A 22,124-nucleotide genomic window follows, 5' to 3' on the forward strand; every position below is an offset into this window, starting at 1 on the left:
GCTGCTGGAAGGAGCGCTACCTTAATCACACACACACGCATATACACACATCCCCCCTAGGAGGCGGGGTTTCAAGGTGAGGTGAAGTGGATTAGAGAAAGTGTGTTGTGTAAGGTCAGAGGTTGGCGTCTCTGAGGGCAGACAAACTGCGTCTGTGGTTGTTTATGTCTGTGCTGGGGTCAAATCCTTCACTTACTGCATTACATAAACCTTCAGCTTACAACCTATAGCCGGTTTAAACATCTCGAGCCACGACCTGGCCGACTGATTTACTGGCTGCCTGCTTAGCTCACTTACCGTCACGTCAGGGGGTTGTGTAGAAGCCTGCTGGCATTTTACATTTTGTACAGCTGTTGCCATGTTGTTCAGAATAATTGTGTTTTGGATATATTAACTCCAGAGTGACCCAGTTATGCTTTAGGAATGGGTGATCAGTGTGTTGACAAAAAACAGCTACAAAGTTACTTTTGTGGAAGTGTAAAATGTAATGTAACTATTTAAAGCCTGTTTTAAACTGAAAGTAATGAAAATGCAGCACGTAAAAGCTCATTTTGAATTCATGGGTAGCAACGCAATAAAAACATATATATGTTGACCGCTGTGTTGCATCACCTCTTCTTTCAGAAACACTGCATGTGTGTGGGAGTTGAGACGATTAGTTCCTGTAGTTAAAGGTTCAGCCGGGGTCAGTTCAGGACTACAGGGAGGTCATTTTCTTTTCACCTGGACTCTTTTACTGCAAAGCCGCTCTGCTGTAATACGTGTGGTTATCTTGCTAAAATAAGAAAGTTTTCCTGAACAAGATGTCAATATTCCAGAACTTTGTCTGTATTAATGGCGACTTCAAAAATGTGCTAATTGAGTGTGCCATCTGCTCTAATGCCTCACATTCAATCACCGATGCTGGTTTTTGATCTCTGTGCTGATATGTTGGATGATCCCTCTCGTCGAGATGGTTTTGTGAGGAAAATCCCAGCAGATTAGCTGTTTCTGAAATACAGACCAACAACCACGCCACGGTCAAAGTCACCTAAATCAACTTTATTCGCCATTCTGATGCTCGGGTTAAACTTCAGCAGTTGTCTTGACCACATCTACATGCCTAAATGCAATTAGTTGCTGCCATGTGATTGGCTGATGAGATACTTGCGTCAACAGGTAGGACTATTAAAGTGGCTGGTGAGTGTATGCTAATTTAGACTAGTTTTTAGAAGCGTCCCTGAGTCGATGCACGGATTTCCACTGCACGGCTGTCAAATGCAGTGCTATCTGGAGGCCTGATTTTTGGCCTCCTCCCTACTTCGTCCCATTCTGCTCCAGAATCTCTGACTCTTTTAGTAGTACACCCCCAATTTTTTTTAATCGTTTTAGATAAACCTTACACCTTAAACATGGTGACTCCCCTCTCCATCCGGACTTTTTACATTCTTTTTATAAGATAGAGTCTCCAAGTGCATGTGTTTTGTAGGCCAGCCTTGCTACTAAACCTGTTTTCAATTAACCTAATTACTTTAAAGATATTCCAACAGGTGTTTTTCCCACTTTTTTTCCCAATTAAATAACGTTTCCAGTCTTTATCCAACACGTCACAGGGATCAAACTCAAAGAGAGCACACATTCTTTAAAAAAGAAAGACATTTTCTCAGTTTAAACATTTAGTATGTTGTCATTTCACAATGTTTATTTAAAGAGAGGATTTAAATGATTCAGACTCACATTTGAAAGAATATCCACATTTTGAAGAGGGATAGTTTTCAGATACAGATTTTAAAGAGTAGTGGTTTGTGCGTGGAAAAAAGAAATTTGATTAAGTTAAACTTCTGAATGCAAACAACAGAACTCTCTGTAGGACTAGAAATATTTTATTTTGGGTAATAAAGTTTAAGTTAAAGTTGGTATAAAATGGGATTTTTAAGATATGTCAGGTTTTGTTTTGTTTACCGTTGTAGGATGTCCTCTGTGAACAAGTTGTGGATCATTTCATAGAAATATCCTCCCAGCTTTAATCAATGAATGAATACATTTTCACTCCAGTGTCACATTTTTCTCCACTAGCAGACAAAGTGTAAAACCCCTGTTGGATTATAGAGTGGATTTCAAAGCGGGCCAAGTCATCGCCACAAAATCTCCCGTAAATTCTCTTTGATTTTCGGAGTGGTGCATCTACATGTATCGATATCAGAGGGCATGAATGGATAAGGACTGGCATTTTCCCAGCGTGACTCAGATTAGTTTAGTGGTGTGGAGCTAAAGGCCTTCAGTCGACACATTCCCAACACTTCCCTCATCAAACATTTACAGCTTCAGAACAACAGGCTCTGTTTCTGACCTTTAGGTGCTCCGCTGTGTGTGTGTATATGTGCGTGTGTGTGTGTGGCCGACATCCCCGCACTGGTTGTGTTTGTACCTTGTGTCTTCGCTCACCGCAGTGGGGCTGCTTCTGTGTGTGTGTTTGTTGTGTTGTTGGGTGACGTGGCGATGTCCTGCTGTGGTGCTGTGTGAAGGCGTAGGAGGTAGAGCAGAGTGGGAGGAGGGAGTGAGGGGGTGGTTGGTCAGGACAGCTTGGCAGCCGGCTGGAGGAACACCAGGCAGGGAGGGGAGTCATCGCCCTCAGCCTCCAGGACTGGACAGAGCCTCCAGGACTGGGATAAACCACTCAGCGGGCCCTGAGACAGGATGGAGGAGAAGGAGGAGGCTCAAAGAGGGAAGGTAGGGATGATGAAGAAGGACAGGCAAAAAAAAAGGATTAAACCCTGCAGAGCAGAGTGAGGACCATGTGGGTGGGGAGAGCAGTGTGAAGTGTTGGGATGTTCGCCTCCCCCGTCTGTCTCACACAGCCAGCACTACCACTGCCAACATGACCAGCAGGGCAGGGGCATCTGTCTCCCTCCCAGCTACCCCCTCTCTGTCTCTCTCTGCCCCGAGCCACTGCCCTCTTCATCCTCCTCTTCTTCGCTCTTCCTTGTCTGTATCCCCCCACATCATTGCTTTCTAATGAACTTGTTGAAACAGCGACAATTTTAGCTTATAATTCATATCAGAGTAATTAAAATTCCTCACAGGGTGCTTATGAGCTCTGAGAAGCTCTGCAGAGACCGATGTTGGTTTTTTAAATTCAAAAAGTGTAGCAGATACTTTCTTAACTTTATTAACCATTTTATCTTTCCTCCTGTCTCCCTCTAAGTAAGTAGTAAATAAAGTTTTAATACCACAAGTCTTAAGTAATCTATGTGATGTTTTCAAGAGGAAGATGAGAAATCCCTCATCCAAAAATAAGGATGGAGGACACTGTCAGAGCAATCTGGAACACTCAGCAGTGCTTTAAGCTGATCGTCTCCATGCCACATACACTGAAGCAGTAAACTGTGGTAAAGAAGCTCCAAACAAGTGTACAGTTTTTGGAATTTGGACATTTTTGTATTTAAAATCTCTTTTATACTGGTCTTTAATAATATTTTAAGAATTTGAGATACTGGATTTATGATTATTCTTATTAGCTGCATATCAATATGTGAGCAGTATATAACTTCTAATGCTCCTTGAGGTGGTGCTAGTCTGTGGTTTGTAATCTAAAGGTCGGGTTCCTACACAGGAGAGAAACGAAAACAATAAATAAATCCTCCCACAAAAGTGTTTTATTCATTGAGAATCTTTAATATTTCATCATATTATAGAGGATTAACTAGTGGCTATTTTTATTTAATAGACATATCAGACTAAATGATACATTTCCTTTTGAAATCTAGCAGAAGTAAATTTAAAAAAAATGAAAATGCACAAGTAAAGCATGAGTAATCTGAAGTTGTGGTACTCGAGTAATTGTACTTAATACTTTGAAGCATTGTTTTATGTGTGCAAAAGTCTCTAAATTATCCTAAAGTTCCTCATATAGAAGACAGAAATATGTATAATTTTATAGATGGCTGGTTAAATATGTAAATGTGCATTCCAGTGCTGTGACATCGCTCTCATTATCTATCTGTGTGTGTGTGTGTGTGTGTGTGTGTGTGTGTGTGTGTGTGTGTGTAAATGAATGAGTTCACCACTGCATTTGAGGGGAGCATGGATGGATGAATGAGTGAAATAATGGGCTGCTGGTAGGAAATATCTCAACACACATTCATCCACCACCCCCAAACACACATTCGACACACACAATTTCTCACACATCCTTGAACTCCAGCTGGAACACACACACACACTCTGAGTTTAATCCTAGTGTGCAGTGAAAGAGTTCATTGTCTGTAGGAGCGGCTGTGTCAGAGGGAGGGACACACTAATTGGGATGTCGTAGTAAAGATCAAAACTTCAGAACGGCGCACACACACAACTTTCTCACCAGACTGACTGTTTTTGACAGCTACAGGATGACAGACTGATGATATAACCAAGAAAATCCGAGTAATTTTTAAAGAATAATTACTTTTGAATGATCTCGTTAGATAGATGTAATATCCAGAGATGCTAATGTACGCTGCAGTGATGAAAACAGTGACTAAAACAAATGAATGGTCAACATGTATTTTGATCACTTTGTCCCATGTTATCAAATCTTACTTTATTGCACTAACTCAATCTATAGTTATGGGTTAATTTTCTCATTATTATCATTTATGAGTGAAAAAGCATTAAATTTAAAAAAACAACTGTATGACAGTATGTTGCCCATAGTAATGATCTTGACATAGTGATATAGTGATATACTACAACACTCTCTATGTTGGAAGTCCTGAAAAAGCAAGCAGTAGGAACGATGCATGTGTCTTATAGGTCTGAAAATCTAAAAATGAAGTCACAGCATTTTTCTTCTTCTCTCAGTGTCCCACAGGGGGCGACTTCTTGTACTAACGCACTTTGTTTAGAAGTGTAAAGGAAAGTTACCGTTGGCTCATTTGATCTTTGACCTGAGAAAACACAGTCCTGAGGAGTATATGAGCTCCATCACTAGTTTGAAGTCTTATTGAACACCATGTGAAGCTTATTTTCTTATAAAGTCATTAAAGTCAGCAAAAATGATGAAGGATTGTATGAGTGACAAGCTGCTGCCCTGTGAGCACACGGTGTCCCTCGGTCTCTCATGCAGGGATTATACTCCGTTAATAACGAGCACTCATTCCTGCTATATCGCTCTGAAGACCGCAGGCAGAGCTGTTGACTTGCAATGTCTCTGCAAAGGAGTGTTTACAGTTGCAGACATCTGCAGTGCAGCATATCCACGAGGTGGAAAATGTGACACGCCTGTAAGGCCTGATGTAGACTTCTGCGTACTAAATTCACAGGAGGAATCAGCAGTACTGAACAGACCAATCAGAATAGTTGCGGGCTGTGTCGACTTGACGTGTGGTTGCACTTTTAGGGAGCTGTCTGTCAGGTTACGATGTTTGCTGTTAGATAAAAACGAAAGTTTGGGGCCTGCGGGCATCACGGCAACTTCATTAATTATTTCACTCTGATTCTGTTGATAAGAAACACCAGCTGAGTCATGAACTGGTACCTTTGGTTACTAGTCACTCATTTTATAAAAAATATTTGGTCGAGTGTGTCACTAATGTATCCCTGAATAAGTGTTTTAATAAGATTTCATCCAGTTTCACATAAGATGAGTGGTTTTTTGTTTGTTTTTTGTTGACTCTTCCTCATTAATTATCAATAGGTTGATAATGCGGCCTACTGGACTAAACTTCTTCTGTATATAAATTAGCTCTTAATGCACCAAGCTTATCGACTCGATGCCTCAAGTCAGCATTTTTTTTTTTAAACGTACTTTATAGTTTTCAAAAACTGTCTGGAAGAGGAATTTTTAATAGCCGTCATTATATAAACATCTAGCCAGCATCCAGTCCTTTGATACATTTCAGCTACTGCATCATCCCTATGTGCACTCACAGTGAAAAACTTAAACCGCACTCGTATCCCTGTAAACACTGTTGATTGCTTGATCAAAACAAAGTCCGGTGATATTAAAAGCTCTTTGTGGATCCAGCTCTCTTTCAATATTTACAACATTTGGTTTTATATTAGCCAGGAGGGTACGTTCTTCTCACACTCTTTCAGTCAATATTGTGTGTGTGTGTGCGCGTGTGCGTTGCAGGCTGCAGCAGTTGGACCGTCACTGTCAGAGCAGCGCCCAGCAGGTGTGTGAGCTGCTGGCCAAACAGAACCAGCTGATGCAGGAGAGAAACACACTGAGCGAGGAGATGCAGAGCCTACGCATCGAGGTACGAACACACAGAGGAGTGTGTGATTGTGTGTGACTCACTGTTCTGATACTAAATGAATTTGTAGTCGTGTCTTTTCTCTCTGGGAGCACGCTAAGAGTTGTCAGTTTACCAAGAATAAAAACCAGTAAGAAGACATTTGTCCCTTCGTGACTAATGATTCTGTCTGGTTCTGGATTTGCTGAAAAACATGTTGTCTGTATTCTGCTGTGATTCATTATCACAGGGTGTGTTTGTGCGCGCCTCTGTGTGTGTTCACATACACTTCTCACTATGTGTTGTGTGTTTGTCTTTCAAGCTGCCGAACACGAGACGAACTGAGACTCTGTCCACATGAGTCTGTCTCGCCGGTTTCCCTTCATCGCTCCGTGGATCACGATGTTCTGTTCGTTTGTCAACAGGAAAACAAACTGTTGTTTACTTAGAGGATATTTATGTCCTCTATTCGGTATTAATGTGGATTGTGTTCATGTAACTGGGTTTTTTGTGGCATTTTTTTGTCTCATGACTGAGTGTAATTATGATTGATAGGTCAAGTGAGTATTCAAAGTATGTTTTTTTTTTTTTCCCTCCCATCCATTTTAATAAATAAAAGCTCAGTCCACTAATGAGCTTTCTGAAGTACAACTTCTTTATATAGAAATGCTAACATGATGCACAACTCAATGTCCAATAGGAAGTGTCCTGGATTAAAAACTGTAAAGATCCTAATCCAAACTTTACTTCCATTACAGGATTTTATTTGCTGGGAAACTTTGAGCATAAAGTGCCTCTGTAAACCTCTGCCATACTGGACATAGACTTGATTTGTATTAAAGCTTGTTATGATGTGTGCAAAGCGCACCCCCAACACTCATTTTGTGAGTTTTTAGTGAACATTGTTTTTTTTGCTCTGTTTAGACTGAGCTGAAACTCCACAAAGCGAACAAAAAGTCGACACGATGGCAGCAGATTGACATAGTGCTTTATTGAAGCTGTCTGTAAGAAGGAAAATAATGTGCATCCCTATCATATACATTTTATGTGTAAAAATACTAAGGATGTACAGAGTAAAAAAACCAGCTTCATGTTGATGGTAATTTGTTGTTTTCACATCGTGGCGGGCTCACTGGCCAGCAGCTCTGCATCTGCACGGAGCACAGAAAAAGGCAGTTTGATCCGCTTTTCTGTGAAGCTCTCCAGAGTTTCCCCGATGCCGTGTCAGAGTCTACGCCATCTCTGTGCCTTCGACAAGAGCGGCGACGACCTCGGCCGCGCAGCGACTTGGGAAAACGCGGCCCACTCTGCCGAACAGCTGGAAGCTGTCCGCAAATGTCTCATGCAACTGTAAAGCTACAGTGGATGGACATGGCATCAAAACCCAGTTATACTGTGTAATATTTGTACATGTTTGCTGTTTTGTTTTTTTTTGTTTGCCGTTTATAAATAAATGCATCTCATGCTTGTTTATGTTAAATGTGATGATAGCGGTCTAGTACCAGAGAGAGGAGAGGGGAGGGGGAATCTGCCGCAGACACGAGGTCGAACACTTTCACCTTCCAAACACTCGAGCCGTTTACTGATCACCTGGCGGAGAGCGGTTTGCCATTTAGAGCTGATGGGTTCATTAACAATGGAAGAGGTCAGTTCTTGAAAGAATTTTACATATGTCTGAAACACGAGTGGGGTCTTATGTGTTGTGTGATAGGTGTACAAACAGCAGCAGCTTTAAGAGGGAACACCATCAGCGCAGCATCAAATCTCAAACTGCTGAGGCCACCAGTAAAGCTGTGAGGAACGATGAATTTCTGCATTCAGTTTAAGAACTGAGCCACGTGTCCACGACTGATTTGCTGTTCCACACTGAGTAAGTGTGTTACAAAGCGTTACCTTCCCCCCTATTAAAAGTCAGAGGAAACCCTTCCTTCTTTTTTTAGGATCTCTGACCCCACAGTCAGACTCTGATATCATTGCTGTCACTACATGGACCTGTATCCATCGAGGATGGAGTGTGGGAGAGTTGGCGGCTTACTGTTGAAAAAAACTTTGCGAATCAGAGCAGGAATCTGGGACATCAGTGCCGTGGCTGATCAGTGGATTTGTTTTTTTAAACAAACACTGACCAATTTACTAAAAATTCCAACTGAGCCCAGTTCACAGGCCGCTCTAACTCGTCTCAGCATGCGACACACTTCATCCAGTCTCGCCAACTCTCAACATCAGAGCAACATCAAAGCTAGTGGTTGTAGATGGAGGGGGAGATGTGTTTTGAAAAATCCTCATTTCCTTACAAACATAAAAAACAAGCTAAAAGTCTTCCTTTAAAGCAAAGCTGAACCAGACTCCTCTGAGTCATATAAAAAGTGATGGGTGTTGAAAGTGCTATGGCCGAAGCTACAAAGCGATATTTTATGAACTCTGGTTTCTAATGATTTTTGGCGTTAAGCGTGCACATGCAGCTAGAACTCCTCAGTCGCTCGCAGACCTGGGTCAAATCAAAGCTGAAATCCTTCCAAATACTTGGGGAGCGTTTGCTTGAGCCTGTCGAGGGTGCCAGCTGGGTGGGATTTGTACTCATTTCGCTTCAGCCGTGCCAGACAGGCTCAATCGATCACAGAGCAGTATTTTTCATAAGAGTTCTGAGTGCCACTTTGACTCAGGACTGGTGAAGCGGACAGAGGAGGACTACAGCTTGCAGGCCAGCGCCATCCTTTTATACTTTCTGCCATAAAGCGCCTAGTAGCGGTTTAATGGATGTGCAACAGTAAAGCATATGGACTTCAGAGCAGCGGAAAAACAGGTAATTTGTTGTATATCTGAAAATGGAAAAAAAAAAAAAAGGAGACATTTATTTCTAGCACAAAGTGTTGAAACACAGCTACATCCCCTTACTGCTAAACGCCAAAACAACATTAAATAAATTAAATAGAAAATAAATTCAAGTTATCCATCAATAAAGATAAAAAACATTCAAATAAATAAAGTGGAATACAGTTTTCCACGGCTAATAAGAGCACATCCCCTGGTACTCTTTTAATCCGTCATTCTGACACTGAAGGTGACATCTCCCCCACAAGATGAACATGTCGCTATTTTAAAATTTTAAAAATATATTACCTCACATCTGGCGATATATATATTTTTGTCTCAGAAATGCTGGGTGTCAACGTCTTTGACTTGTTCTGAGCTAAACCGTAAGGCTTACTGGCCATTTGAAGACAGTGACTTTGAGGGGACTTTCAAATCTTGTTGGTCAGACTGGAAGACATACGACAACGTGACGACTGGAAACAAAGAAAAGTCCACAAGGGAGAAATGACGGCGCGCGTTATAGACAGAAGAGTGCGGGGATGGTTTAGTGGTAAGGACCTGATCTTTAAATAAACTTGGATCTTCTAAACATCCAAAGAACCGACAGGAACACGACGACTCGCCTTCAAACATACATTTCTTAACCGAGTGCTAACTCACCTCTCCTCAAAACACTTACAGCTAAAGCCTTGCATTCAGCCTTTTGTGCTGCACTTGTTATCCTTCTGCTCAACTTCCACTTTGTCTTTCTCACCCGACTGTGCCTTAACCATCACCGACACACACCTGTAATAAGAATAAATATGAGCAACATCTACTAGTCTTCATATCTGACATCTCATTGAGATAATTATGCAGATTCCTAGATGTTTCTCCCAAACTTTCGTCGTCTGTCTTTAATATGTCCTGTCACCTCTGGGCTGTCACATTTTGGTCACAAAACAACACGAAAACATTAAAACAAAAAAACAAATGGAGCAGGAAGGCTATCTGCTTTCCCTCCTACATTCTTCAGCCATTTTTGTTTCTTGAGGTGCTTTTTTTTCCCTCTCAGCCCTAAGAAATAACAATATATTTCTTTCTAGAATAATGTAATAACAATAGAAAAAGTTAAATATAAAACTGATGAGTAGAACAATAAATAAAACATATATATATTATAACCATTGCTGTGATTCTTGTAAACCCATAACAGTTGACGTGTACCTCCTCACGAAACATATATACTTTTTATACCTGTTACCTCACGGCTCCTTATCACATTATAAATATTTCACATCTTTCCTGATTTTTTTTCTCATCGCTGCACTCACCCTGCCATCTCAGACTTTTTTTTTTTTTTTTTTTTGCTCTGTGCTGAATCTGCTCCTTTCTTCAGGTTCCCTTTCCTGCACATAGACACAGAGGTACAGCCACATGGATCCAACAGCCGCTATAACGATGCGTCACAGTAAAGCTTTCCATCGTCGAAACAAAAGTACCGTTTTGCTTTTGTGTTCCCTTTCAGAGATTTAAACTCAGCGGGACTGAAAACTAAAAAAGAAAAAAAAATTGGGGGGAAACATTCAAACCAGCTGTTTTCACCTCTGCAGTAATATATGCATCGACCATCTTGCACTGCACTGTAGGTTATGTAGTAAAGCTCATGGGTTGAGAGTCACATCCTTCTGAACTGCTGTGCTTTGAGATGCGATCTTAAAACACAAACCCATAACTGGACCTTAAACACGCACACAGACACACACGACACGCGTTTGATCTACAGAGCTGATGTGTAAGAGCTGTGCATCAGGAGCAGCAGCTGTTCTGCAGCTGTATAAGCATAAGTGTGGTTCATGTTTTGCTGGCGCTTGTATAATGATCAGCAGCATTTAGCCAGTATTGTAGCACCGGGTTTTAGTAGTAGCAGTAATAGTATAAGAGCAGTAGGAACAGCGGTACCTGTAATAGTTGTTGTAGTAGTTGAAATAGCAGCAACGATGATAATGACTTGCACTGAGCAAAACCTGAGTCAAATCCTGCTCGACAACATGAGGTGTGTAGGATTCTGCTCACTGGTGACAACTGCTTCCTCGATGCCAGGCAGCCTCAATAAATCCCAGAATTATGTAACTGAGGATTTCAAATCTGACCTGTCTGCAAAAGCCTGAGATACAACTGGTAATGGCAGTTTGGGTTTTGAATGATTTGAGTGTTTCCGTCCCACGGATAAAGAAGCCACAAAAACGTCTCCTTAGAAATGCATCAGCTGTTGTCTAAGTGCATCAGAGATGTTCATTTTTAGAGTTTGGCAGGCCCGACACACGTCAAAGCACAGCAGGCCACCGGAGGTGCACCCATCATTAAAGGGTCATTACATAACAACTGATCACATCACAGTTCGGATCACCTGGGGTTGCAGTGCAGGATTAGACCGTAATTTCGCCTGAAGGTTTTTTCTAAGGAGGGATTGGAGAGAATTAAAAAAAAAAGAGAGAGAGAGAAAAGAAGCACACTGGAGAGGTGAAGAACAGATAACGAGGAAGAGGAAAAGGGCAAAAATCCTTCAAGTCATGGTTGTTCTGGGTTGGTCCAAAGCTGTGGGTCTCTTTGCGCCCACAGTGATGGCCTCAGAGACCAGCTGTGATGATGTCACTGTGATGGACAGTTCATTCCCGACCGCTGGCAGAGTACGAGAACTGCGGGAAGTGTGGTCGTCTCTCGTTGTCCAGACAGTCCATCCCATCCTCATCGACTAAGAAAAAAATATGAAAAGTATAGATTCAGAGGTCATTTTTAAAGCATTTACTATATAACACAGTTCATTTGTATTAATACATGACATCAATCAGGAAATATACAACTTCTCTCTCTCATCTGATCATCTTCTCTGTTACTGTCGAGTTAAACAATTAAAAAGTAAGTTTCTGATGTGCCAGTTTCATTCTACTAACATGTGACCTACAAACAAGTGGAACCTCACATCAGTTCATGTATAATACAGCGTTAAATGATTTTAAAAGCACGATCTGTATCCCAGAAGCCCAGAAGAGCTGCATGTGGCCGGAGGACTAACACAGAGACACTCGAATAAACAGACAAAGGTGTTTGTTCCACAGTGTGAAACAGTCATCTGTTTGAGTAAACGCTGTCATTTCACCACTAACATTTTACAGAAATCCTGACACGTATTAAACACCCGTCAACAGAGAATGCATGTTTGTTTATTTCACCATTATGTCCAAGGACAATATCTGCAGCTTTGTAAAAAAACAAAATTTGTGATTTAGTCAAATTATGTTCTTGACTTATTTGTTCATATGCGCGTGTGGAAAAGAAAGAGGCACGAGACACTCACATTTCTCTGGTGGGGTGATTGTGATGGTCTGAGCTGTGAACTCCTCATCAAAGTATCTGGTGTCTGTCTCCGACGTCACCTGAGGCTTGAACGGAGGAACGAGCTGGGACAGAGATGCGAAGAGATCACATCAGATTGTAAATAACAGCAGTGGGCGTTGTTGTTGTTCCAGACTGACAGACATAAAAATTCCTGTAACTAAAAGTCAGGAAAAAAAGGCCAGGAAGAAGAAGAAATAAATCCACCAAAATCCTCCTTTCACCACAGTTATTATTCATAGTTAACATCCGAGCCTCAGATCCAGAGTGTCTTGTCTTTACATCATTACCATAAAACCCTATAAATAGTAGTTAAACCAACTGAATAATTTCAAGGAGGTCTTTTATGCTTTTGAATCACTGGACTCTACTAAACTCTGCAACAGAACAAAACAACTTTTTAAAAAAAAGTCAAATGAGGAGGCTTGACACCTGTTTAGCTGCTTAAGTGATGCCACCTGACTCTCACTTGATGGTGTTATATGAGAAACACATGCACAGGATACAAAGTCACACATCTCTGTAACACTGTGCTCTTTACAGCTGCCTGTCTTAATAAGTTGAATACATTATTTTCTACAGTCCTATTATGTTTAATTAGACATGCAAACTATACCTTTTTATCGTAGACATCCTGCCAGTCAATACCAGAGAAAAAACTGTGTCTCATTATTTCTTTAGCATCATCTGGCCCTCCTCCGAGCCTAGGGCAGAGGACAGGTGAAGACAGGATTGTTAGAAGCAGAAGTGACAAACGCAGTAAGAAATGAACAGCACAGCGTGAACAGAATGTAAGAAAGATTTCTACAATTTTCTATATGGCGTGTCTTACTGCTGCTATATCGACAAATGGTGGCTAATCAGTGATCTACAGAATGAAAGGCTTTGCCCATTAAAACAGCAGTAAGAATCAGCACATCTCTATATTTGTATGATTAGTGGCTGTACACTAAAAGTAGTGGGTGTTTTTTGTTTATATAGCAAAATAACTAAAGTTAGTCTCCTCTGTGTGTCTGAAGGTAGTAACTGAAAAATAACTTTACACAAAGGGCACAAATATGAATCATCTTCCCAACTTTTCCCACTTTTGCCGGTGGTTGTCAATTCACCAGATCTGTTAATATCTTGTATTAAGTCAGTACCGGGCCATATTGGCGATACAAAGTAAAAATTTAAATTTCGCTGACATGGTGATACGAATAAAGAGATTTATTTGACATCAAAATAGTATTTCTAATAGAGGTCCTGCTTCACATTACTGAATAAATTTGATTTCATGTGAAAGTAAAAAAAAAAAAAAAAAAGCTTCGACACACACCGTTTGTTCGGATCTTTGAAGAGCAGGCCAGACAGCAGGGACTTTGCGTCAGCTGACAGAGTGCGGGGGAACTTGATGTCCTCCATGAGGATGAGCTCAAACAGCTTCTCGTGGTCTTGGTTGTAGAAAGGCAGGCGACCGCACATCATCTCGTACGTCACAACACCCAGACCCCACCAGTCCACCGCTCGACCGTAGTCATTGTCCTCCAGGACCTGAGGAGCAAACACAAAGATACGAAATTTCTGTCTTTTAAAATGGGACCATTAGTTTTATTGGGCATCTGCTTTTTCTAGTGAACGTCTGCATTTATTTTATTGGACAATATTGACCGCTTAAGGTATCCATTGAATAAACAGATGAGCGAGGAACGGCACCAAAGGACAGTCAATATGCCATTAGGCTCCAGGGATGAATAAAACCAAAAAGTTGTCTGAGATGAACAGAAGTTGCTGCACAGTTATCAAGGACTAAGGTGTAGACGACAGCCCCCACCTCTCTCAATACACAGCCACGTACAGAGGCAAATATTATGGGATGGCAGGTCTTCAGAGGCTCCTGTTACAGTAGGAAAGTCAGCGTGTTGGCGTGGCCTACCAGATGCCCCCCCGGTTGCTGCCAGCTCTCCCTGGCACACTAAGCTCTCCTGGCAGTGACAGACAAGAATGTCCCTGGATGGAAAAGGCAGGAACAGCCTCCAGTCCAAGTCAGGGCCACACCAACCTCCAAGCTGGGTGGCACAAGTACTGCATGGTAAACTGCTGTGTTTCATGTCTATTTGTGTGTGTTTTAAGGAAAATTGTACTGTTTAGTAAGTCACTTTTATATCTAAATCTCGCGTTTGGGCCGCCTTCCTACTCTTCATCCCTTCTTGCCTTCCTTGCACTATCCTCTCCATCCTGTCTTATCCTGCCTTCTCCATCCTCTAATCATGCCTTCCCTCACTCGCTTTCCTCTCTTTCATCCCCTCATGTTCCGCTCTGCAAACCTCTGGAAGGGAGAAGGAGAAGAGAAGGAGGCAGAAACAAGAAGAGAGGTATTTCAGGTGCTGTTGAGGCCCTCATTAACATAATAAGCTTATTAACATGATGAGTACAAGTGTGTGCATGTGTTGCACGTGTGTGTGTGTATGTGCGTGTGACTGACAAACAGACAGGGCTGGAGAGCAGCCAGAACAGCATATGTTGTACATCTCGCCAATAATAACAACATCTCACTCACTGTTAATAATGGACCAGTCAGGGTGGACATGAGCACACGCTAACAGAGACTAAAACGTTCACAAAAGGCCTGTTTGTACTGCCACTATTTAAAATGACATGAAACAATTACACAGTGAATTTAATAATATCATAATATTTAAAAACATATACTCCACTCTGAACTAACACCAGACATTGTGTGGCAGATGCTGGGAGGACAGGTGTCATAAATACATAACTGGCTCATATTAAACAGAAAACAGGGTCACATATCAAAACTTTTAATAAACTTTAAAAAACAACAACAAAAAAACGTTGATGCATACTAATTGCAAATTGTGCTTTGATGTTCACATAGGCCTTATTAGCAGTGTCAAAAGGTGAAAACAGTGTCTAAAATCAAACCATACCACTCTAAATGTATCAGTTCAATGTTACGGATGTGATATAATCAACTGTATGAGGAAACTCGAGGAAGCAAAATCTAGTTTTATTTAGCATATTTCTGCATTTTAAATCCTAAACAGAGTTGCTGTCATTTAAAGTAACCACAGCCTAAAATGCCGTGAAGGCAGGCAGAAAATATGCAATATGCTTATTTTGAATACATTTTTACTTGGCAGTTTCTTTCCAGCTCTACAATTAGATAAGACGGCTGAATTCAAATGTCACAGTGCACCACGCAGGGAAGAAAAAAAAAAGGAAGAATACGAAGAACACACCAAACAGCTGCCTGTGAGTTTCTACAGCAGTTCAATACCACGGAAAGCTGGTCATTAACTGACTGAGCTCATGCACTTGACACTAAACTGCTAATGATGCAGGCGGACTGCTTCAATGTGTGCAAGTCAACATGTACAGTACGTGGAAGTGAATAAGAGACTTATGAGTGCTATTTTATGTGTGAATGTGTGTTTGGGTGAGAATTAAGCTGGTCACCCAGTTGGCAGCTGCAGAGAAGAGCTGGGGGAATGAAACACACCGCCAGCTCCAGATATATTACTGACTGGTACGGCTGGAGGGATAACACTGGCTTAGACTGCTGGGAGACTGCAAGACACACACACGCACACACACACAGCAGATGGAATATTTATCCATCCTCATCAAATTCATAAAGTTTTGAGTGTGAGATGTTTGGTGTTGTTTCAGTTCCTGCAGCTCGAGGACACACGCACACACACACACACACACACACACACACACACACACACACACACACACACACACACACACACACACACACACACACGGAACCGTTTATGAAATTCAGAGCAGCTTACGAGGTTGATTTTGCATCTTTGTACAAAAAAGGTACAGAAATGCAAACTAATCAGTGTGTCCAGTTAGGCATGTATACGTATGTGGTTGTCAGTGTCTGTAACAGTGTGTGTAATGGTGTGTCCGTGTGTCCTGGGACTAAAGAAAGTGGTGGCAGCTCGGTTGCAGGCAGGGAGCAGATTAATCCACACAGAGCCAGAATGATGCCCCACAGCCCGAGGCATGGAGGCACTGGAGTGTGTATGCGTGTGTGTTTATGGCATGTGTGATTATGTGTATAATTTAAAAAGAGGCAGGGCAAATAAATAGGACAAGACAGGAAGAAACAAATGGGACAAATCGAGAGGAGAGGAGAGGAGAGGAGAGGAAAGAAGAAGGAGAGGAGAGGAGGAAAGAAGGAGGTGAGGAAGAGGAGGAGAGGATGCGAAGAAGAGAAGGAGGAGAGGAGAGTGATTTAAAGCAGCAGTGATGGAGAAGGTCCTGTCCTGTCCTGGTCCCTATAGTGGCAGCCATGTGGCAGCTAGCTGCCGATCGCAGGATGAGGGCTTTGGCAGCCTGGACAGGGCTAGATGGGACGGGATGGGCACACACAGCCTGAGGCTGTACCAGCCCAGATACCCAGCAGGAAACACAAACACACATCCACATACACAGTTCATATACTGTGAACATACTATCCCATATTGTGGGTATCAGACAGAGGCCTTCCATCTCCAAAGTGTCATCACTTGAAAATGAATTTGTGCTGTCACTGTGCTAACATTTTGAAATACGCTGACTGTGCCGCTATGTTTGTGAAACATTTACAATAGAAAAGGAGTCGCAATAATACCCAACATATACAACATACAAACAAAATAAAAACAAACACATAAAAATAAATGGAAAAGGCCCAAATCCATTCCCTTTAACACTTTCAAATTTGCCACAAAGAAATGTGTCAAACGCACAAAAAAGAAAAGGACAAAAAACACTCTCCATGTGTTTTCTCTGATCCCGTTCCATCCCTTTGCGAGGATCTTACACTGCTTATTCTTTATTAATCTTACATTAATCTTTTTTATAATTGTTGACTTCCCTTGAAACAAATGATAACACTTCAATCTAATTCTTTACGAGTTTGGATGAAGAATTATTCAGCGTTGCGTTGCTGCAGTATCTGTTTGTGTGTTCTTCAGGCACGCAGCAGACAGAAACCCTCTTTATTCACTTCTCATCTGCCCTTTTCACTGACGACAAACACAGGAACTGTCTGAATTTCACTCCTGTAACCCTGAAATATTTTCTCTCCCTTCTCATCTTCCTCTGTCTTCAACCCCCATCCCCCCTTTTTCTTTTTTATCCCGGCTACTTTGCATCTCTGTAACTTGGCTCCGAGCAAACTGTGTTATTTTTACACGCGGGCGGGCGAGCAGAGCTTGCGGGCGGGCGAGTGGCGGCGGCGGTGGTGTAGATTTCCAGGTTTTTTCCGAGCACCTTCCTCCAACCTCGCCCATCTGCCGCCATCTGCCTCGCTTTAGCCTGCACTTTCTACTGCAATCACACACACACACACACACACAGCGCACACGCGCGCACACACACATATAAATACACACAGACGCACATCCTGTGAAAAATAACCAACAGCCTCCAATCAGCTTTTGGCACGCAAAGGAAGGGACTAAAAAAAAAAAAAAAGCACAAAATGCTGCGCCAAATTGTCCTCCATACTTTTTTGAGTGGGATATATACTATGCCTCTCCCCTCCTGCCTTCATCTCCACATCACCATCGCTCTGCTTCCACCACCCACAGTCGTGCAACACTCTCTGCAGTTGATCTGCTGGCCTTCGAGTGAGGCAGAGCTGATGACTGGACAGCGGATGGTTGAAAAAAATGATTACAAGATCGTAGCGCTGTGTGTTTGTGTGTGTTTTTGTGTGTGTGTGTGAGAGGAACCGTGCTTTGCCCTTTTCCAATTCAACCAACACCCTGCTTCGCACGCAAAAACTGCATATTTACTGTTCACCCTGATATTATGGAAATTGTTTGCCTGTGAAATTTGCAAATGAAACTGTACATACATAAATTCCACTATAAGAAGACTCCTAACACCCTCATGAGTGTTATGGGTAACGGGTCGGGAGAGAGTCTCTGGATCATCACTTTGTGATTCAAGTGTACTGAGCGCATTAGCTCCGCCTCAACCAGACACATAAATGAAACAATAAGATAATTCATGATAACGAAACACAGAATGACCTCTCTTTCAGTGTGTTTCAATACTTAGAAATACATTTTGCTATTAACAATGGATTTTTGTAATGCAGTAAAGGATACTGTATGTGTGGCTCCTACAGGTTCTTCATGAACCTACCCTGCAGGCACCCATTTATCAAAGCTCAGTAATAATTCCGGTAGTTAAATTAATCAGCCAGGGCTGTTGTTAGATAAACAGAAACTGTGCAGTGGGCAACATGAGTCTCACAGTTCACAGGGGCCTTCCTGGTGGAACCCTGAGCACTGCAGAAAAGCTGCCTAATGGATAGGCCGCCTGTGGATGCCACAGATGCTTTTATGTACTACGAGGCCTAAGTCAATCTGCTCAGTTTACGGAACATAACATACAGTCACTGAGATTTCTCTTGTTGATCAATTATATAAATCAGTTTAAAAAGTGGACGCTCCTTCGTGGATCTGGTGGTTTGAATCCTTTGCTTTTTGGCCTTTGAACACCTAACATGTTCATGACTGAATCAATGTCGCATGTGGAAACAGGCTGAGCTCTATATCCTGCACCTCTAAAAATATCTTACACGTACATTGTCCTGACAGTGTATGGTTTTTACATGGTGCCCAGAACTACTATACAGTACAACTCTCAGGAATGTGCCCTGTGACATATTAGCAATTTCTTTAACTGCTTCTCATCTCTTCTTCTTCTTATCTATAAATAAAAACAGAATTTTAATGAAAACGTTAAGCAACAAATGCATCAAATTCTCTGACACCACACATCATGTTACACTTCAAATTTCACACGTGGGGTACACACGTGAGTGATCAATTAGTGAAGATCAAAGAAAAAAAGCTTCTCCTTTCCTGTACAAGATTACAGATGTGCATACATCCAGGTGAAAATACCAAGGATGTGTGCTTATTTACCGCATTGCAGTGCAGTGCAGGCACCTCACATTCACCCTCTGATGACAAAAACATAAATGTATATACACACATTTAAAAAAAAAAAAAACATTACCTCAGGTGCAAGGTACTCTGGTGTACCACAGAAGGTCTTCATGGTAGCAGCATCAGTGATGCCCTCCTTGCAGAGCCCAAAATCTGTGATTTTGATATGGCCATCTTTATCCAGCATTAAGTTTTCCAACTGGAAGGAAATCAAAATCTCTTTGTCATTATGTGACACTTTATTAACTGGCTGAACACTTTTTGTGCACTGTGGAGTCAAACTTGTTATCACTTTGAAGAGGAAAGCAGTGAGGGACGAGTAAGCTGTATTGTATTACTCCACAGTGTGGCAGTACACACACTCAGACACACAAACACCAAGTTGAAAAGGGAAATAAACTTCAGGCATGTAGTGGAGCCACTCAACCTTTTAATTTTAATGGCTGAAGTGTTTTTCTCACTCTCTGTCTGCTTTTTCTCCTTTCTGTTTTCTTGGCTGCTGCGAGTGGGGCTGGGGCCAAGGCTGCCAGGCAGGCACTCAGACGGAGCCATCTACCTCTCTACCTCTGTGGCATCAGCACCTCTCTCCTTCCCTCTCTCCCTGCCTCCTGCAATTCTTTGCTGCTTTATGTCTGTGTGAGTTTGTCCCTGTCCGTCTCTTTAATTACTACACATCCTGAGCCACTTGTCTTCTCCTGGACGGGGAGGGACACCGAAACACAAGAGGTGGGAGGGCGGCAAAAACAAAAGAAGTTTTCCCTAAAATATCTGATCACTCTCTTCCATGCCCCCAGCCTGCTTTTCCTCCCTGTTTCTGTTTACCTTGAGGTCCCGGTACACAATCTTGGCTGAATGCAGGTAGTCGAGAGCCGAAACAATCTCTGCGCCGTAGAAGCGCGTGCGCTCCTCTGAGAACACCCGTTCTCTGGACAAATGGAAAAACAGCTGCGGGAAAAGGAGGAAGGACGAGAAGGGAAGAGCGGGTGAGAGGGAGAGAACAGAGAGAGGGCGGGGGAGAGAGAAGGGGGAGAGACAGCAGGGACGGCACAGCAATAATTACTGATTTATTGGAGGAAATTAGCACAACACAAACTGGCTGCCCGCACCATATTGAGATGATAGATAGCGGAGGGGAGGGTGAGTGGGGTGTGTGTGCGCGTGTGTGTGTGTGAGGGGTGCATGTGTGTGGGGGGGGTCTCAGAGGACGGCGGGTGGAGGCGCTCGGCAGCTGGCGCCTCATCTAGTGGCCCCCCCCACACCCCCTTCTCACTACACATACACAGACACGCATACCTCTTCCACGTTACCCTCTGGGCTAGGTTGGCACGGTGCTGGCGTGGAGTTCGGCGATGGGGGCCAAATCAAGGGTTTAATCAATACACCAGTCTAGTTAAAGACAGGCCGACTGCCGCTGTCGCCAACAGCCCCCCGACTGCCTACGGTGCAGTACTCATTAGTGGCCTAACTGGCCTTGCCCCCTGAGCCTCCGTCTTCATTTGCTCCATTCTCATATCCACCGTTCTCTGTTTTTGGCACAAGGCTTATTTTCATACTTTAAAGAGTACAACCCCTCCTGTGGTTTGACCTCTCCTGTCTTCCTTTTAAATGGCTCACCTCACATTCCCTTCCTCACTTACTTTCTCCTTCGCTGTCAGTTGTCAAGTTCTCACTGTCACACAGCTACACATGTGGCACCAAACTGACATCAGCCTGCTGTGCCGCAACAGTCGAGTCGTACAAATTACCCATGAGGCCAAAGGGCAGATATCTCCCCATTAATTGTTCAGGGAGGTTTGCATAATGGCCACTGGAGTGATCCTCACAGACCACCTTGCTCAAATGGTGTCTGTTTGTGTGCAAGTGTGTGCATGTGTGTGTGTATGTGTTGAAGCTGTGGTGAGAGGGGGTAACACGACAGGTGGGCCTTCATCAGTGTACTGGCAGCTGTGACTGTGGCAGGTTTGTAATGGGTTCGGTGTGTGTGTGTGGTGTGTGTGTGAGGCATGTGTGGTCACAATTTGTCCGTTGAGGTAAAAATTTGCTGCGTGTGTTTGTCTAAGTATGTGTGCCTTTTGTGTGTGTGTCTGTGCTTGTGTTCTCAGGGTAAGTGTGTGTGTGTTTGTGTGAGTTCTGCTCAGGCCTGGTGCTGGCTGAACTGCTTAACTAGCTGGGAGGGGAGCAGGTGACAGTTACACTAAGGGAATGAACCAAGATTGCAAAAACGGCCCGATTAAAAATCTGAGAAATGGAAAAGTGGGGGAATCCAAACTCATTTCATCTCAGACTGTCATTCTGGCTGTGTCCTCCCCATAGGTGTGTTCATAAATAGACACACGCAGGAGAAGGAGAGTACAGAAAAGAGAGGCGAGAAGGCAAGTGAGAGGCCAGTTGGTTGGAAAATTAACTGTGTTAGAAAGCAATCCAAAAGCGAAACTTTAGCCACTTCTTCAGTGTTTGCACGTTCAACCAATCATTTCCGGCACTGCTGCTGCAGCTTTGCACATACAATTACAACATATTCTGTATTCATCTGTGAGACATTTATGAACCCAAAAAACTGTTTAGGAAATTGTCTTTGAAATAATAATAATCACAAAAACAACTAATTTACAATTTAAATCCAGTCTCTTTTAGTTTGGCTGAACACTGGCATCTGGAGAGTGATTAAATATGATTTAAAACACTTGTAACAACCCTGATATATAAAAACTGAAATGAAAATTAAGATAACAGATCCAGGAATGTATCTGTTTACATACCATAAGACAGT

The 22,124-nt window shown here is 42.5% G+C and overlaps 2 protein-coding genes across 8 annotated transcripts in view; one reads left to right on the plus strand and one right to left on the minus strand.

Moving 5' to 3' along the window:
• The window catches only part of sdccag8 (SHH signaling and ciliogenesis regulator sdccag8), a 51,909-nt gene extending 44,839 nt beyond the window's left edge, over positions 1-7,070 (plus strand). For all 3 annotated transcript variants that reach the window (XM_004551423.6, XM_004551424.4, XM_076891538.1), the window contains exons 17-18: positions 6,092-6,218; positions 6,517-7,070. In XM_004551423.6, the coding sequence (XP_004551480.2) occupies positions 6,092-6,218; positions 6,517-6,555 (166 nt within the window). In that variant the 3' untranslated portion in view covers positions 6,556-7,070. The remainder of the gene's footprint in view (positions 1-6,091; positions 6,219-6,516) is intronic.
• Positions 910-22,124, minus strand: part of akt3a (v-akt murine thymoma viral oncogene homolog 3a) — a 61,774-nt gene continuing 40,559 nt past the window's right edge. For 2 of the 5 annotated variants that reach the window (XM_004551422.3, XM_004551421.4), the window contains exons 9-14: positions 20,177-20,299; positions 19,425-19,553; positions 13,702-13,916; positions 13,000-13,087; positions 12,346-12,448; positions 7,166-11,742 (exon numbers count right to left, since the gene is read on the minus strand). In XM_004551422.3, the coding sequence (XP_004551479.1) occupies positions 11,657-11,742; positions 12,346-12,448; positions 13,000-13,087; positions 13,702-13,916; positions 19,425-19,553; positions 20,177-20,299 (744 nt within the window). In that variant the 3' untranslated portion in view covers positions 7,166-11,656. Of the gene's footprint in view, positions 991-2,407; positions 2,667-7,165; positions 11,743-12,345; positions 12,449-12,999; positions 13,088-13,701; positions 13,917-19,424; positions 19,554-20,176; positions 20,300-22,124 lie in introns of those variants that run through there. The other 3 variants (XR_013101353.1, XR_013101351.1, XR_013101352.1) reach the window with 3 other exon arrangements.

The sequence above is a fragment of the Maylandia zebra genome, linkage group LG13 (genome assembly GCF_041146795.1).
Source record: "Maylandia zebra isolate NMK-2024a linkage group LG13, Mzebra_GT3a, whole genome shotgun sequence".
Classification (NCBI taxonomy): domain Eukaryota; kingdom Metazoa; phylum Chordata; class Actinopteri; order Cichliformes; family Cichlidae; genus Maylandia; species Maylandia zebra.